The sequence below is a fragment of the Bos mutus genome, chromosome 5, assembly GCF_027580195.1.
Source record: "Bos mutus isolate GX-2022 chromosome 5, NWIPB_WYAK_1.1, whole genome shotgun sequence".
In the NCBI taxonomy this organism is placed as follows: Eukaryota; Metazoa; Chordata; class Mammalia; order Artiodactyla; family Bovidae; genus Bos; species Bos mutus.
Window position 1 is genome coordinate 90025122 of NC_091621.1, and position 19819 is coordinate 90044940.

Sequence of the window (19819 nt, forward strand, 5' to 3'; positions counted from 1 at the left end):
GGCATCTCAATTTTTATAGCCATATTAATTCTTACAAATCTTTAGAATGTATTAAGAACGGCTTCAGTGGAACTCAGTAATTTATCTTTGAAGTAAAACTTTAATTTAAAATTCATAAAATTAAGTTTCAGTTAAGTAGGGATTTAAATAATGTTAATTATATATTAAAATGTACCTCTGAAGTTATTGTATCAACGTGACATAAATATCTGTATACTTTTAATGAAATCAATTTAATCAATTAGGTAACTAAGCCAACTACAGAATAAAAATTCCAACTATTTTCTGAAATCATTAAATATGTTGGTACTTTAAATGAGACAGCCACATGTACCCATATATAAAATTTTTAATATTTTGTATTTATCACTACTGTCTAAGAGGAGAGGGTTTGTTTTTAAGAAATTACTAAATAATTAAGGTATTAAAAGAGCTTTAGTAATGCATATAAAATATAAAGCATGTTGCTGACATTTAAGATATCTTCACAAATGATTGTCTTTTCAATTTGAAAATTAATGCAAGAAATTTCAAATATATGTATATACAAATAAAACAAACCAGGTAAAGCTCATATTTTTAAGAATAAAAACTCTCATTCTTGTTTAAAAAAGAAGGTATAAGGTCAATGTAGAAGTACTGAAATATTCTATGATGGAGGAAAAATAATTTAGCAGAAGCAAATTTTGATTATAATTTATTTCTAAAACTAGTTTGAATGTGTCTGCTTTTTAAGTATGCACATCCCATCACCAATATCAGAATATATGATTTTTGTTTCCAGTAATGCAGAGAGAGTTGGAAGCCAGTAATTAAAAAGAACTAGACTACCCGCCACCAAAAATTCAGTATCAGGACCTCAGAGGCTAAGATAATTAACACCACCAAGAAATAGTTGTTCCAGAATGACTTTTTCATTTCTCATCTTTACTAATAGAAAATTTAAATTAGATTTTAAAGAATCAGTTATTTACCATATTTTCTCAGACTTAATTACTTATTTCTTGATAATATGCTTTAAAGTCATACTGACATGAAGAGAACATTACTGATCCTTGTATGTACCTTAAACCACTGGCACAAAACACTGGTTTCATATTCCAGAATTTGTAGGTAATTTTAAAAGATTAAGCACAGCCAAAACAGATGTTTAATACCTACTATGGTTAGTTGCTAAGGTCTTAACCGGCACACAATGATTTATTCTTGAGACTATGGCTTGTTGCCACAATATACTCATCTTCAGATCTCACTGATTAAACAACTGAGACACAAGTGCGTACTGTAAGAGCAAAAGTGCATGTGTCTATGTATGTAAATTTTAAAATAAGTTTTAAAAAATATATTTGTACATTTTTCTTTAATCAAGAGATTTGACAGTACTTTCAGCTCAGTCATTATCTGAAAACATACTGTGGAGACTATGGAAATACAGCACTTCAGTACAGGAGAAAGAACTGTTAACCACATCATTCTGTATCCTTATGCCTGTAATGTTTTCACTAACCAATTCAATTTTAAACAAGTACTTGTTCCAGTTAACAGTTTACTACCTGCCAAAATTCTTTCAATGAAATAACACTTCAAATACCTGAATGCAAGAATACTAGCCTTCCTGTGTTGTTGTTCAGTCATTAAGTTGTGTCCAATTCTTTGCAACCCCATAGACTGCAGCACACCAGGCTCCCCTGTCCTTCACTATTTCCTGGAGTTTGCTCAAATTCATGTCCATTGAGTCAGTGATGCCATCCAACCATCGCATCCTCTGCCACCCCTCTTCTAGCCTTCTTGGGGGAGAGCAATGGGAGGAACAAGATGTATTCTAAAAAGCAACTCTGCATTGCTGAATTGGAAAGAAACCTTGCCGAACGATAACCTACCTCAGCAACTCTGAACTGCTTCGGAGGCTATGCTATGCATTGGTGCACAGCAGGTCCTCGGTTAATTGTTTTGTCTAGTTTTAACACATAAAAAGCAAAGTTCAAAATATCAATCTTTTGTACACAACCCCAACTACTGCTAAACAGAGAAATGTGGCATATAAGAACGTTTTTTGTTTGGTTTGCTTTGTTAAAACAGTTTGATCATAAGTTTTCTTTAACGGAGGTCTCCCAACAACTAAATTTATGTATCTGGAAATTAACAACAACAAAACAAAATTAATTTTTAAAAAAAATTTTTTTTAAACTTAAAACATTTTTAAGTTCATAAAACAAATTTTCACATTATGCTCAAATTGAGACCTCCAGAAAGCAAAAAAGCTGAATCAGAAGTAACAATATACTCAGAGAATTTTGCTTTTATCATCCACTTTCCTGAATGCTCCCCACTTTTGATTTTAGCAGACTGGAAAACACACTGCTGATTACCATGGTATCAACAATTTGGTTTCAACAGCCTTTGCGAACACTACCATGCACTGCCCAAAGAAGCCAGAAAAATGTCATCTAGACAGCAGACTTTATTATACACTTGGAACACAGGGACCTGATGCAGCCTACCTGCAGAAACAAAAACTTCTTTGGCCTTTCAGATGTGGACTAAAAGAATAGCTGAAAACTATAATTTTATAAAAATATAAAAGAATTGTATTTTAGCCATAAAAATGGACTTTTTAAAATAAGAAACTAATTAAGTTGGTAAAATATATAGTCTGCAACCCTTACCTTAAAAATACTAGAGTAAAACTCTTAACTTCTCTTTCACAGAATATGTAGATTTTACTTTAAAATTACTAATGTTAGCCTATAAAATTTAAGTTGAAAGTCTGACCTAACTTCTCATGTCTGGTCAAAGAACACAGTTCCCTAATCAACAAGCAGCACAGTACAACCCACAAGCCCAATGCAGCCACAGCCCATATTTTTGTACTGCCCACAAGCTGAGTGATTTTTGCATTTTTAAAGAGCTGTAAGAAAAAAAAAAAATGCAACAGATATCACTTGGGGCCCAAAAGCCTAAAGTATTTATCATCTGACCCTCTGCAGAAAAAGCTTGCTAGCCCCTGACTTTTATCTATAAAAGTTCTAAATGCATGTCCTGTTCCTACTAACTTAAATATAACTTTCTCTTGTTTTGTGTTTTAAGTTCATGCTCAAGACCAAAACAGGGCAGGAAACAAGTAGCTGCTGATAAACTACAATGAGGATATGCATATTCATTTTGCTCAAATAATAAATAAATAATAGGAGATGAATATCAAAACGTTCTGCAGAAAATAGGGCTTCAAATTTTCACAAAAACTAGAGATGTAAATTAAAATTTATAAAAATTTACATACTTCATTTTCTCAATTACTTGGAATAGTTAATTCAAGTCTTCTAAGAGCATGCAAATATCAAATTAATTTCAACAGAGAGAGATGAATAAACTTTTGAGAGACAAATCAACAAGTCCATATAATAGAGAAATCAAAGATCAGAAACTAAATATCGAAGTTGTAGTTTAGCACCATAAATTACATAACCAGATCAATAAAACAGGATATAAATATAAGAGAAGCTGAGGGCTAGAAGGTTAAGGAATAAAGTACAGTATTTCTTTGTAATATATCACTGTATATTTCAATTCGATGATCCATAAAAATGTCTACAAAACAAATTCAGGTTAATCCACTAGGTATCACATACCTACATTACCTTCCCTACCCCTCCCTCCACAAAAACCAGTATAAAACCTAAAAATCTATTTTAAAAGGAAACCAGGTAGTTTTCCGATTAGTTATGAATGCTGTGGTATATTAAAGTATTCATGTCAAACATTAAGAATCAATATTACTTCTGAGGTAGTAACCATACAAGGAAAGAAGACACAACTGTTTTAGGCTCTTATATCAAACGAGAGTGGAGGGTAACACTGCAGAAGTAACAAGACTTCTTCTTCTGTCCTTTATTACCTTTCCACTCCAGATGTGGTCCATGTACCAAAGTCAGCATCACTTGAGAGCTTGTTAAAATTGCGGAATCACAGCTTCCAATCTAGACCCTAATTCTAATTCAGAATTAGAATCTGGGTTTGAATAAGAAGCTCAGTTGATTTTTATGCATATTAAAGTATGAGAAGTACAGCTTTATTTGCAGCCCTTTACAACATCGGGCAAAGTCTCTTATTAGACTTTTTTCTTTCCTTTGTACAATGTAAACTAATATATCTCCCAATCTAAAGTATTTATTTTTAAAGTTATGAATAATATAAGTTAATAAAATGTTAATAGTATAATCTAGGTAGCAGGTTTGCAAATGCTTTCAGTAAAAATCCTTCAATTTTATACCTGAAAAATTTGTATATGAAAGTGAGAGAAAAAGTTACAATGATATAATCATGTTTTCTGAGTACTTCCTAAGGGAAATCCAGGATTCTAGTCAGAGAAGACCAGTACGAAGATGATAAAAATCAAACCTCTTCCTAGTCTTTGGGACTTGGGAATGCTATGAATAAAATCTTAATTCTTTCAAAGTAAACTGAAGTAATATATGTACCAAGTATTTTTGTAACTTATAAATCAGGTTTTAGAATTAGATAATCTGTATTATGGTTAAAAACTATAGTAATTCAACTTTTGATTCCAAATGAAGACTTAAAATAGAATTTTTTTTTCACTGTGTACCAAATTTATACAAGTAGAAAGTGGTACATATAATCTTCCGCCAGGGAAGCAGACATATATATATACTAGCTGAGAAATGGTTTACTTTTAAAATTTTTATCCCTTTACAAAATTCAGTGAAAGATCTAGAAGATGTTTTTATAAGTTTAACCATGTAATGAATTTTTCATCAATTTTCTTAACTTCTAGGATGATAAAGTTAAATTCCATGAGATTGGTTTTCCAGGCCATAACCAGACAAGGCCCCAAACAAATGTTCACCTTGTATGGAACATACCAGTATTCCATCACAACATTATATATTCCTTTCTAGGAATTTATTTATTCTATACGTTAAACTCTTATTTCACACAAAGAGGTTAAATCATATCAATTAATTTTACCTAGGGAAAAAGTTACTTTTAAAGATAATTTTTGAAACAAAATTCAGGATCAATCTGGTGGTGGTGGTGTTTTTTTCAGAACACCACAGTAAATGAATAACTGAGAATTCCTATTGGCTTTGTAAATATTCTCCTGCCTTAATGAAAACTTTCCTGAAAAACAAATATATCCTTTAAAAGAATATTCTAGCAAAGTAAAATTCTCCAAACATACATTTAATCTAGAAACATGACATAATATAAAAGCACTTCAAAAATAGGAAACTCAAAATTCGTCTCCCTGTTAATTTAAAAAAAAAAAACAGTAAAAAAAAAAAAAAAAAAAATTCCCACATCTCTTGAATCCTGACTATAAGATGTGCTGAACTGTTCAATGTGGAAAGAAACCAAAGCCAAAAATAACGCATGGACACTGGAATGAGGACTGCCCTCTCATATCCTTTAGAGAACATTTACCAAGTAAATATTGTTTTACTTCCTACTTTAGTATAATGGAAAAAAAATCAACAGTTATGCTATCAGGTATGTACATTTATTAATGTTCACACCTTCCTGCTCCCAAAATGACATTATTGGAATATATATTAGTAAATTATGATTAATGATTAAAATCACTTGATATAGTTTGAGAGGAAAGATTTGTTATTTATTACAATTTTACTTACCTGTCTTGTCTTTGCTGATGTTTCAATAAAAGGAATTCCATAACTTCTTGCTAAGTCCTGAGCCTGTTTTGTGTCTACTGTTCTAGAAGGCAAATCACATTTATTTCCTACTAGAACCATAGGTACATCTTCAGAGTCTTTAACTCTTTTTATTTGTTCTCTGGGGAGGAAAAAAAAAGTTATAGCACAGGAATTAGTAACAAAAATCTTTCAGAAACTATTCACAACTTTGTCTCATAAAATAAAGGTTGTTAATGTAATTCCTAGTTCCCATCACACCAAATTTTCCTTTCTCCTCCTTCTACTTGTTTTTCTCTATTCTAAACAGAACTTCTATGTCTTTTAAAAGATCAAATATCCAGAAATATAATAGTACTACAGTCTAATAGGTTCATATGCAGGTAGGTCACAATGATAAAACAGAAATAATGAAAAATTTTAGGCCAAAAAAGTGCTATGCCTAATTTTTAAAATTATAATCTTAAAAACACATTCTGTGTATGTTGTTAAATATATATAGAGAGAATTAATGTTTTTATAAAAACATGAATTACAACATTAACATATTTTTAACCTTCCATTCTTAAAAAAGAACAGCAAGTGGAAAGATTTTATTTCTATGTGAACAATTATTTTAATAAAAGTAATCAATTTTATGCAAATTCGCCAAGATTCTTTAAAAACTGTATTAACACTTCTGTCTTTTAACTTCAGAGTTGTGTTTTTTCCTTAATTATCTAAAGCCAGTACTTATTTGATTCCAAGAAATGCCACACTAAATGGACTTATTTTTTAAGGCTATTCAAGTGGTGCCATCTCAATTATCTTTTCACATTTTTGTTCATGGTTTTCATTTTTATGATGGATCTAGCATAAAGCTTTGTTTCTCCAGTACAGAGTGGTTAAGAGCACAGGTTTTAGAGTCAAATAGACCTGCTTTTCAATTCCAGCATCGCCACTGTATGATCTGGAACAAGCTGCTCAACTGCTCAATCCCTAAGATTTCATTTGCAAAACAGGGATATTACCTACCTCACAAAAATTATTTTATATTAGATAATTTGTGCATGGCAGTTAGCAAAGACTCAATAAATGGAGATACAGTTACTCCTCAATGTCAATTTATTTTATTCAACTTAAACCCACCTATAATGGTGAATATCTTCAAATGATTTAGTATTATTTATGGCAAATACACAAAGAAAGCCCTCCCCAGTCCTCATGTACTGGTCCCTCATTGCACTGTACTCCTCTTGACCTGCTGTGTCGAGAATATCCAAGAGACAGGTTTCTCCATCAATTACTACTTGTTTCCTGTAGGAATCCTGAGAAGGGAGAAACACAGTCTGGGTTATCACGGTGCACCTTTTACTTCCAAAAAGGTGTTAGACACAACTCACAAACAAAAACCAATCCAATTCAAAACTGGGCAAATTGAATAGACAGGTTTCTAAAGAAAATACACAAATGGCCAATAAGTACATGAAAAGATGTTCAACCTCATTCAGGAAATGCAAATCAAAACGACAATGAGCTACCACTTCACTCCCATTAGAGTGGCTATGGAAAAAAAAAAAAGGTAATATAATAAGTGCTAGTAAGGATGCCGAGAAACTCGATCCATCAATCCATTCCTAGGTATGTTAACAAAAGAACTGAAAGCAGAAACTCAAATACTTGTATGCCAATGGTCAAAGCATTACTTACAATAGCTAAAATGTAGAAACAACTCAAATGTTTGTTGGATAAAATGAATGGATAAATACAATGTGGTGTGATGGCATGACTGTACACACATACACATACACACACTGAGTGGAATATTATTCAGCCATAAAAAATGAAATTCTGATATATGCTATATAACACGGATGAACCTTGAAAACATTACACTAAATGTTGTCTGATACAAAAAGACAAACATTCTATGATTCCATTTATACTGAGACACCTAGAAAAGATCAAGTCACAGAGACAAAAAGTAGGAAAGACGTTACCTGGGGCTGAGGAGAGGGGAATTGGAGAGTTATTATTTAATAGGCACAGAGTTTCAGTTTGGGATGAGGAAAAACTTCTGGAAATAGAGCTAATGGCTGTCCAATGTTGTGAATTTAACTTATTGTCACTCAACTGTACACTTAAAATTATGGCAATGATCAATTTTATGTGTATCTTACCACAGTTTTAAAAGTTTTTTTTAAAAAAAAAGATGTTACAAGAAGAGTCAACAATGCAAGTGCACAGATTGATAACAAAAAGACCCAAAATTCTCTGTAAAGAAAAATAATTATTACAAAATAGGATAGCTCTATCAACTCTTACTATTCTGGATGATTTAGATGGCAAGAAAAACCAAGAAACTTACAAATAATTGTCATGCATTTATTTTACCTATAGTCAAGGGAATTCATAAGAGAATGGTCAATGCTGAGAATTTTCATACGCTCCGTAGTCCATTTCTACAGTCCTGGGAACAGTATTTAACAGTCAGATAGATACTATGAAACTGCTAAAGAGAATAATTGTTCTGTCTGCAAATTCTGTGAGATCCCTAGTAAAAAAGAGACGGAGTGGAAAAGAAAAAAGAAAGAGTTGGATACCTTAGAGGCACTGCAACTCAAAGAGGGAGTAAAGAAAAGAGGGTGAGTAACATAAGACTCCTGAAATGAAATTTGACTTTCCTCTGACTTTTGATTAGTCTGTGTGTATCTACTCAGTCACTCAGTCGTGTCCAACTCTTTGTGACCCCATGGACTGTAGCCTGACAGATTCCCCTATCCATGGGATTTCCCAGGCAAGAATACTGGAGTGGGTTACCAGTCTCCTCCAGGGGATCTTCCCAACCCAGGGATCAAACCCGCATATCCTGCATTGGTAAGTGGATTCTTTACCACTGAGCCACCTGGGACCCTTTTGATTAATCCTCATGCCTAAAAGATTTCACACACTGTCTGCCAAAACAGACTTCAAAAAATAAGGGAAAGAGCTGGTGTAAGGTGAGGTCATGGAAGCAGAGGCAGGGCTAATAATGGGTATAAAGTATAAGCCTAAGGACACTGTTTCTTCTTGTTCCACCTTTAGTTCATGAATTACTTTACAAACCAATCTATTATTTAAAAAGTGGTCATTAAAAATTATGTTTTTGGTAAAATGTCTGAAAAAATGTTCACAGCATACAGAGTATTCTAAGATACACATGTGACATGTTCCCAGTATAGAGATACACATCTGTATAAACGTATCCATATATACATTAAAAAAACTCATGGTGGTATGTTTATTAATGTTAACAAAGGGTATGTCTCTGATGGAAAGAATTAATTTAATAAATAATTGATTACTTATCTTTTTTTGGTAACAGATATTATTTTTAATGTATTCCTTTGCCCCTTAATTTTAAAAAGTATGAAAGATTACCATATTAGACTATGATCTAGTGCTTATCTTTTAAAGTAAACTGTATTTTCCAAATGTCTATAATAAAAAGCTGTTGATCTCACTAGTCAGAAAAGAAGGATGAATATTTAGTTTTCTAAACAACAAGCTCTTGACCAAAGATTTGAACATTTGGTTGACATTTTATTTTAGCCTAAAAGACTTGGACACAACTTAGTGATTAAACAACAAAAGAAAACCAACAAATTCCCTTAATTAACCACTTGAAAGAACTTGTGTATATTATAAATTATTTAATAAAAACCAGTGTTTTCAAGGTATAATGAAAGAGCAGGAATTCAGAGCAAAGTACAGTGTATTCAAGTCAATCCATTCATTACCCAAGTGTGGCTACTGAGCATGTAAAACAGACCAAAGACTTTTCCTCACAGTCTTCACTTGCCAAAACTAGCGCAAGTTAACCTTATGGTTAATAGTTTCTTTAGTCTTTGAAATTTCCTATCAACAATGAATTACAGACTATAGTTTCTGGAGCCATACAGATCTATACCTAAGGTGTGGCTGGAGGATCACTCACATGTGATGACAGATACTGCCTCTAAAACAAACACCTCAGTAAATTCCCATTTACAAAATTTTCAAACACTCTGTGTTTCAAAAGGATGTAAAGTGGAATAGCAGCAGTTTCTGCATGTATTTCATAGCATGTTCCCAGGATGAACACTCCATCAAAGAGACTGGGAAACTGGGAAAGCAGTCTCTATTCATTCCTATTATCTTTTCCCTTCTAAGCCCTAAAGATACTGACAGCAAAGTTCTGATTCACATTCTGCTCTTGAAAAAAAATAATCTACAACCTGCCTATAAACAATGAGGTGGAATCTGCTGATTACAAAGAATAGGTTTAGGTTAAAAACGTAAACCCACTTTGGCCACCTCATGCAAAGAGCTGACTCACTGGAAAAGACTCTAACGCTGGGAGGGATCGGCGGCAGGAGGAAAACGGGACGACAGAGGATGAGATGGCTGGATGGCATCACCGACTTGATGGACGTGAGTTTGGGTGAACTCCGGGAGTTGGTGATGGACAGGGAGGCCTGGCGTGCTGTGGTCCATGGGGTTGCAAAGAGTCGGACACGACTGAGAGACTGAATTGAACTGAACTGAACAACGTAAACCAGTATTTCCCAAGTTAATTTTAACTAGAGTCATCCTTAGAAGTGTAACTAGTCACTGAGCTATATAAAAAGGCAATACAACTTGGTAAAAACTTAAGAACAAAAGTGTTACATGGTGAGATGTGATCTGAAAAGAACTGACAGGTTTTAAGACAAAGCAGACAGCAAGCACAACAAAAATGACACGTGAACACTAGAGCGTTTGTTCCAGCTTCAGAGCAGCCGTAAGGAAAAAAGGATATGGAGGTAAGCAAAAATGTATGTGTCCACGGAGACTCTTTCCCAAGATGAAAAGCCTCAATAAGCAAACGACAGCCCACAGGCCAAATCCTGCTCACTTGTTTTTGTGTGGCCTATGAGCCAAGAATAGTTTTTAGGTTTCTAAATGGTTGTTAAAAAAACAGATTATGTGACAAAGAACCAAATGATGCTTAACAGAAGTTTGCCAACCCCGCTCTAAGCTTATTAACGCCTTATCACAAATCTAAAGTACTCTTAACATATATTACTCCTTTTATTTGTAAAAAAAAGAAATCATCATTGAGAAAAAATACAGGTTATAAAGCATAACCAGTTTAAAACCACATAAATTCCACAATGAAACTAGTTAAAGATAAAGCAAGAAAAGGAATAAGACTTTACATTTTTAATTAGTGTTATTTCCAGAATAGTACTAATAATATAGAATAAACTTTTAGATCAGGTACATATGTTACTAACATCCTCTGGAAACTAGGATAAAAGAAAGCCACTTAAAAACTAACAACACAATAAAATGATAAATGAGGGAAAGTTATTCCATAATTTCCCCTTATTCCCAGCTAAAGTACTATTTTTTTAATTTAAAAAAGAAAAACTTTTCTAAATGAAATATACTATGCTGGCAAAAATTAAACACAGACTGAAGCCAAACATTTCTGGTGATACAGTTTACAGGTACAGCCCTTTGGGAAAGCAAGTATGGTACTTATCAAGAGCCACACAAATGTTCATAGCCTTTGACACAGTAATGCTACTTATGGTAAAGGATGCTAAGAAAATATGGTTTACTTTCAAAAAACTATAGTTAAGAAATATACTTAACATGTATATCCCAAAACATTTTACCACAGAGCACAAAATTACAGACTTTTAATACCCACAATCTTATGCCATTTATCTATTTTCAAAATATACTCCAAATCCAAGCACTCAGCACCATCACCCTAGCCCAATGTGCTTGTGTCTCAGGCAATCTCCTACAATTGCTTTCTAGTGGTCGTTGCTAGTCCTACAATATATATTCTAACAGCAGCTGGTGATCATATTACAATCTGCAACTATATACTTATGTGTAATTATTCAAGTTGATATCCCCTGCGTGGCTGTACACTCCAGGATGGTTCAGCTTGCATCTGTTTTACTCACTACTATGTACCCTGTGTGTCAGTCTTGAACACTGCAGGTATTAAGTAGTTGAACAAATGAATAAACCACTCCACTGTAAACATATGAGGCACTATAAAACAGTCTTATAAAAACAGCTATAAGAATCAACCTCCCTGACTTCAAACTATACTACAAAGCTACAGTCATCAAGACAGTATGGTCCTGGCACAAAAAAATAAATACGGAACAATGGAACAAGACAGAAAGTCCAAAGATAAACCCATGCATATATGGACACCTTTTCTTTGACGAAGGAGGCAAGAACATACAACGGAGAAAAGACAGTGTCTTCAATAAGTGGTGCAATAAGCTGTCCTGGAAAAACTGGACACCTACATGTAAAAGAAAGAAATTAAGAACACTCCCTAACACCATATACAAAAATAAACTCAAAACAGATTAAATACTTAAATGTAAGGCCAAAAACTATAAGGCTCTTAGAGGAAAACATAGGCAGTACACTCTTTGACATAAATTGCAGGAAGATTCTCTTTAACACACATCCTAGATTAACAGAAATAAAAACAAAACAAAACAAAAAACAAATGGGACCCAGTAAAACTTAAAGTTTCTGCACAGCAAAGGAAACTATAAAAAAGATGAAGATAACCCTCAAAATGGGAGAAAATAATTGCAAACATAGTAACCAACAGAGGATTAATCTCCAAAATATATAAACAGCTCATACAGCTTAATGTCAAAAAAATGAACATAATCAAAACATGCGCAGAAGACCTAAACAGACATTTCTCCAAAGAAGACATACAGACAGCCAATAAACACAAAAAAAGATGCTCAACACTGCTCATTATTCAGTTCAGTGGCTCAGTCCCGTCCAACTCTTTGCAACCCATGGACTGCAGCATGCCAGGCTTTCATGTCTACCATCAACTCCCAGAGTTTACTCAAATTCATGTCCATTGAGTCCCTGATGCCATCCAACCATCTCTTCCTCTGTCGTCCCTTTCTCCTCCTGCCTTCAAGCTTTCCCAGCATCATGGTCTTTTCCAATGAGCTAGTTTTTCGCATCAGGTGACCAAAGTATTGGAGCTTCAGCATCGGTCCTTCCAATGAATATTCAGGACTGATTTCCTTTAGAATTGACTGGTTTGATCTCTTTGCTGTTCAAGGGACTCTCAACAGTCTTCTCCAATACCACAGTTCAAAAGCTCATTATCAGAGAAATGCAAATCAAAACTATAAACCTCACATCAGTCAGAATGGCCATCATCAAAAAATTTACAAACAATAATGCTGGTGAAGATGAGATAAGGGAATCCTCCTGCATAGCTGTTAGAAATGTAAACTGACATAGTCACTACGGAGAACAGTGCGGAAATTCCTTAAAAAACTAGGAATAAATCTAACCATATGACCCCGCAATCCCACTACTGGGCACATACCCTGAGAAAAGCATAATTCTAAAAGACATATGTATCCCAATGTTCACTGCAGCAATATTTACCATAGCCAGGACTTGGAAGCAACCTAGATATCCATCAACAGATGAATGCATAAAGATGTGGTACATATATACAATGGAATATTACTCAGCCATAAAAAGGAACGGATTTGAGTCAGTTGTAGCGAGGTGAATGAACCTAGAACCTCTTACACAGAGTGAAATAAATCAGAAAGAGAAAAACAAATATTACATATTAACGCATATATATATACATGGAATCTAGAAAAGTAGTACTGATGACTCTAACAGAGAACAGGCTTGTGGATACATGGACACAATCAGGAAAGGTGAGAGTGGGGCAAACTGCGAACGTAGCACTGACATACACACACTATCACGTATAAAACAGACAGCGGGAAGCTGCTATTTAATGCAGGGAGCTCAGCCTGATGCTTTGTGATGACCTACAGGAGAAGGGTGGGGGAGGGGAGGAGGCTCAAGAGGCAGGGGATATATATTAATATGCAATTATGACTGATTCACGTTGTTGTATGGCAGAAATCAACACAATAATGTAAAGCAATTTTCCACTAATTAAAAAATAATAATAAACAGAGTGTACCCATCTCATCACCACTCACTCAACAACAGGTCTTACATTTTTATTTTTCTCAGTCTGTTAGACCAAAACCCGATTGTTTTAATATCTCCTTCTTTGAGGACTAGTAATGTTACATCATTTTTCTTTTTCATATTTACTCCCATAACCTGTGTCCTTTGCCCTTTTGGGATTTTGGTCTTTTTTGTACTGACCCAAAGAAAGGCAATGCCAAAGAATGCTCAAACTACTGCACAATCTCACTCATCTCACATGCTAGTAAAGTAATGCTCAAAATTCTCCAAGCCAGGCTTCAGCAATACGTGAACCGTGAACTTCCAGATGTTCAAGCTCGTTGTAGAAAAGGCAGAGGAACCAGAGATCAAATTGCCAACATCTGGTGGATCACAGAAAAAGGAAGAGAGTTCCAGAAAAACATCGATTTCTGCTTTATTGACTATGCCAAAGCCTCTGACTGTGTGGATCACAATAAAATGTGGAAAATTCTGAAAGAGATGGGAATACCAGACCATCTGACCTGCCTCTTGAGAAACCTGTATGCAGTCAGGAAGCAACAGTTAGAACTGGACATGAAACAACACACTGATTTCAAACAGGAAAAGGAATATGTCAAGGCTGTATATTGTCACTCTGCTTATTTAACTTATATGCAGAGTACATCATGAGAAATGCTGGGCTGGAGAAAGCACAAGCTGGAATCAAGATTGCCGGGAGAAATATCAATAACCTCAGATATGCAGATGACACCACCCTTATGGCAGAAATGAAGAACTAAAGGGCCTCTTGATGAAAGTGAAGGAGGAGAGTGAAAAAGTTGGCTTAAAGCTCAACATTCAGAAAACTAAGATCATGGCATCTGGTCCCATCACTTCATGGGAAATAGATGGAGAAACAGTGTAAACAGTGTCAGACTTTAGTTTTTTGGACTCCAAAATCACTGCAGATGGTGACTGCACCCATGAAATTAAACAACGCTTACTCCTTGGAAGGAAAGTTACGACCAACCTAGACAGCATATTAAAAAGCAGAGGCATTTCTTTGCCAAAAAAGGTCCGTCTAGTCAAGGCTATGGTTTTTCCAGTAGTCATGCCTGTATGTGAAAGTCGGACTATAAAGAAAGCTGAGCGCAGAAGAATTGATGCCTTTGAACTGTGGTGTTGGAGAAGACTCTTGAGTCCCTTGGACTGCAGGGAGATCCAACCAGTCCATCCTAAAGGAGATCAGTCCTGAGTGTTCACTGCTGAAACTCCAATACTTTGGCCACCTGATGCAAAGAGCTGACTCATTTGGAAAGACACTGATGCTGGGAAAGATTGAGGGCAGGAGGAGAAGGGGATGACAGAGGATGAGATGGTTGGATGGCATCACCGACTCAATGGACGTTAAGTTTGGGTGAACTCCGGGAGTTGGTGATGGACGGGGAGGCCTGGCATGCTGTAGTTCATGGGGTCGCAAAGAGTCGGACATGACTGAGCGACTGAACTGAACCAACTAAAGTTTTTTAAAGTGTCTTCCAACTTATTAAAGTGTCTTCAAGTGTTGTTTTATGTGTAGAAACTGATCTGTAGACCCAACAGAGGAATTTGAAAGTTAAGAATAAATCTTTCAAGAATGAGATAAACTCACTTATCAGGACATCATTTTGTCATTTTTCTATTATAATTAACAGTAATCAAGGTATTCAATATGTTCATCTTCTAATACATTCAGCTGAGTTTTCCACTAAGGTAGTTATCCCTGTCATGAGAAAACATAGTACAGTAAACGGAAAATCTAAAGAAATTATAACTTTTACTCTCCGGGAGTTGGTGATGGACAGGGAGGCCTGGTGTGCTGCGATTCATGTGGTCGCAAAGAGTCAGACACGACTGAGCGACTGAACTGAACTGAAGAGTAATCATATTACTATTAATAGTAATTATGACAGCCAAGGCTTACTGAACCCTTATTTATATGTAGGATACTGTGATAAGCATATTACAAGCCTTATCCCATTTAATCTCCATCTTCATGCTGCTGATTCCATCAGATGCTCTTGTAAATATGAACAGGGCTGCTGGAAATGTCAGCTAATGTATTCTTTGAGGATTTACTTTTGAAATGTTTGTGAGATTTTCTTATTGTGCTATTGTATTTTTCATGTACAGCTCTATAACACCAACAGAAAAAATTGAGAAACTTTTACTCTTTCAATGCTCAAGTATTCTGTTACCCTTCTAAAAGATTCTATCATAGAATGATGTATGTGTAAGAACATACATGAACCCAACACCCAGGTCTCCCGGATTGCAGGTAGATTCTTTACCAGCTAAGCCACAAGGGAAGCCCAAGAAAGTGGGTAGCCTATCCCTTCTCCAGTGGATCTTCCTGACCCAGGAATCAAAGCGAGGTCTCCTGCATTGCAGGTAGATTTGTTACTGACTGAGCTATCAGGGAAGCATATTCCATACACTGGTTATAAATCATCAAAAGTGGTTGTACACAGCTAGTTCTCAAAGACAGCTAGAACATACAATAGCCTTGTATGTTAGAATTACAATATAGAAACAAAGAATTTGGGACATACAAACACAGGCGTATTTATTAGTTCATTCCCACCTGCTGCTGCTGCTGCTAAGTCACTTCAGTCGTGTCCGACTCTGTGCGACCCCATAGACGGCAGCCCACCAGGCTCCACCATCCCTGGAATTCTCCAGGCAAGAACACTGGAGTGGGTTGCCATTTCCTTCTCCAATGCATGAAAGTGAAAAGTGAAAGTAAAGTCGCTCAGACCTACCTACTCCTTTCTCCCTTGCATCATAGGAACACTTACTAAAAATCCACTAGGTATCATATACTGTGCCAGGCATTAATAAAGTTTCTAACCTCAAAGAACTAGGTCTGGTGAAAGAGCTATGAATGTAAACATATGATTACAACTCAATGAAATAAATGCAAAACGCCTTATGTAGAACAAGATGGCAAATAAAAGAAGAGATCAACTTTGCTTATATGAATTAAGAAAGACAGGAGGACCACTCCAGGCAGAAAGGTGCACAGATAGCACAGAAACATGAAACAGCATGCTCAGTACATGGAACCAACAAGTCCTTCTAAGAGACTATAGGCAATTAGAAGTGAAACTGCACCATCAAGCAGAGGCCAGGTTATGGAGGGTCTAATAAGCCATTTTAAGAAGTTTTGAACTTCACTGTATACTAAGTCATGAAAAGGTTTTTAAGTAGGGGGAGGATCGAATTGACATGATTCACTATTATTATGGCTCACCGCATTATTATGACAAATTATAGAAAGAGCCCAAACTAGAGGCTGGAAGAGAGGTTTCAGAAGCTTTTACAAGAACCTGAAGTAAGGCAGCAACAGTAGTAAGACGGAGAAGATTAAACAGTTTTAATAAATACTTAACGGGTAAAACGGACAGAAAAACCCTCATATATCCCTACAGCAACTTTTACAGCACTGTCATTCAAAATAGCCCAAAAGAGGACACTATCCAAGTGCCTATCAACTGATGACTACATAAATAAATATTCATACAAGAGAATATTATTCAGCCATAAAGAGGAATGAAGTATCGAAACACAACATAGATGAACCCTGAAAAATTATCCTACATGAAGGAAACCAGACACAAAAGGCCACATATTGCATGATTTCAATTAAATATTTAGAATAGGCAAATCCACAAAGACAGAAAATGGATTAATAGTTGCCAGGGGCTGACTGGAGAAGGGTTTGGGTCATAACTGCTAATTGGTATAGACTTAAATAGGGTGATGGTGATAGTTGCGTAACTTTGTGAATATACTAAAAACCACTGAACTGTACATTTTAAGAGGGTGAATTTTATGTTATGTGAATTATATTTCCATTGTTTTAAATGGCACAGCTGACTGTTTAGAGATGAGAACTTAAGAGGAAGGGGAAAAGATGGGTTCAATCTGAGGCATGTTAAATTTCATATGTTTGTAGGTTGCTCTGGTGCTATGACCTGCAGGCAGCTTTGAAACACAGGTCTGATGCTCAGGGCCAAAGTCATCCAAACTAGAGATATACTCCTGAACCTTGCATATGTGGCAGCTGCACAACTCCACTTACTTGTGGTGTGCGTGCGTTCAGTTGCTTAGTCATGTCCGACTCTTTGTGACCCTTTGAACTGTAGCCCATGAGGCTCCTCTGTCCATGGGATTTCCCATGCAAGAATACTGGAGTAGGTTGCCATTTCCTTCTCCAGGGTTATCTTCCCGACCCAGGGATCAAACCCACATCTCCTGTGTCTTCTGCACTGCAGGAAATCTTCTTTACCCACTAAGCCATCAGGCAAGGCCACTTGTGGTGTGTGAGTATGTACAAACTACTTAATCTGTAGTGTACTCTAAGCTGCCATTCCTTTAGCTATAAAAGTGGGTAAATAATAATACATAGGACTTTGTATACAGGTTAAAGACCATGAAAACTCCTTTATAAAATGAAAAGTCCTATAAAAAGCTAACTGAACATCTACACCTGGACCACTTTTCCCAAAACCACTCACTGTATTTCAAAATAAATATAATGGAGCTAGATAAGATCCAGGGAAAAAGAGCTAAAACTCTGAGGTTTATGAAGGATTTCTGTACTGATTAGGGAGCAAGGGTGTTAAAAGAGCTTGTTCTCACAGCAGAATTCTGATTAAGACATTCATTAAAAGTAAGAATAAAGAAAACAAAGACTTCTTTCAAATGATGGATATTTGAAATTATAAAAACCCATCGACTCTTAGCTTAGGACTAGAGAATAAAATGGGTACTATGCCCAAGAGATAAAACTAGTTCAAAAATCTGAATAAACTCAAGGAAAATTTGAATGACAAAGTTTCGAAAATAAGCCTATATCTGTAACCTGTTGAAGTCATGTGGCATTCTCCCACAAATTATCACTCGATGTCAAAGTCAGATTGGATCCATCATGGATCCAATCTTAATAATTACAGATGCCAATATAATTTTCATATATTGAATTATGTACCTCTCAGCTATTCTTTAATTGGCCTAATACCAATTTCTTTGTATATTTTTATCTCTAATACATCTGTATTATTCAATTCCTCAAGGTTTTAAAGGGGGGAAGAAAATAAATATCAAGTAATCTAATAGTACCTAATACTCTAGTGACTCTTCTCCCTCAAAAATGAGGATGTATTTTTCCCTCTCAAACAGTATATATGCATTTAAAAAAAAAAAAATACTATGGAGAGTGTGGCATATGTCCTACCATATTTTATGTACATATTCCCATACAAAGGGCTATGATACAGCTTCTCTTACATAATGAACCATTTTTCAATGTCAGTACATACAGATCTACTTAATCCCTTCCAAAAACTGTGTAATATCATTTATATAAATATACCATAACTTACTTCACCCATTCCTTACTAGTAGATGTGTAGATTATTTTCACTTTTAAAAATTGTAAACAGTGCAATAAACACTCCTGGATATACATTTAAACATTTATCCAATTGAATCTTTCAGGTAAATTTCTGTAAGTGGGATCAATTGACATGTGGTTTCCATTTTGACATGTATTGCTAAACTGATGACCTTCAGAAAAGTTTACAATAATGTATGTTCCCATTGCAGCATAAAGAGTACACATTTTTCCATACCTTTCCAGGTGTGCTATCATTCTAATCTTAGCCATCATAAAATAAAAAATGTTATTTATGGAATTCCCTGATGGTTTAGTGGTTAAGACTCCACACTGTCACTGCCGAAAGCATGGGTTCAATCCCTGATTGGGGAACTAAGATACCCTAAGCTGCAGAGTGCAGCCAAAAAAAAAAAAGTTATTTATTGTTTTTACTTGCATGGCCATATTAATGAAGTATCCCTTAATATGGTTCTACATTACCTTTTGTGTGAGTGTGGACAAGTTGGCTATTTGTGTGCTTAGCCCCCACACCCCCGTTTTTATCTTTTTGGATGTTTGCTTTTTTCTAATTCAGATACAGAAGAAAGTCCTGACTTGATAGATGATGCAAATAGTTTTCCCAGGTTTTCATCTGTCTTGTATTTTTGTTAAAGATGTCTTAATTTCCATGTAGCCAAACAGCTCAACTTTTTCCTAAATGGTTTAAGAATGCTTTGAAAAAGTG

General features: G+C 35.2%; 1 protein-coding gene across 5 annotated transcripts in view; it reads right to left on the bottom strand.

Moving 5' to 3' along the window:
- The window catches only part of KRAS (KRAS proto-oncogene, GTPase), a 42501-nt gene that overhangs the window by 11459 nt on the left and 11223 nt on the right, over nt 1-19819 (bottom strand). For all 5 annotated transcript variants that reach the window (XM_070371211.1, XM_070371214.1, XM_070371210.1 and 2 more), the window contains 2 exons: nt 6801-6979; nt 5655-5814 (listed from right to left, as the gene is read on the bottom strand). In XM_070371211.1, the coding sequence (XP_070227312.1) occupies nt 5655-5814; nt 6801-6979 (339 nt within the window). The remainder of the gene's footprint in view (nt 1-5654; nt 5815-6800; nt 6980-19819) is intronic.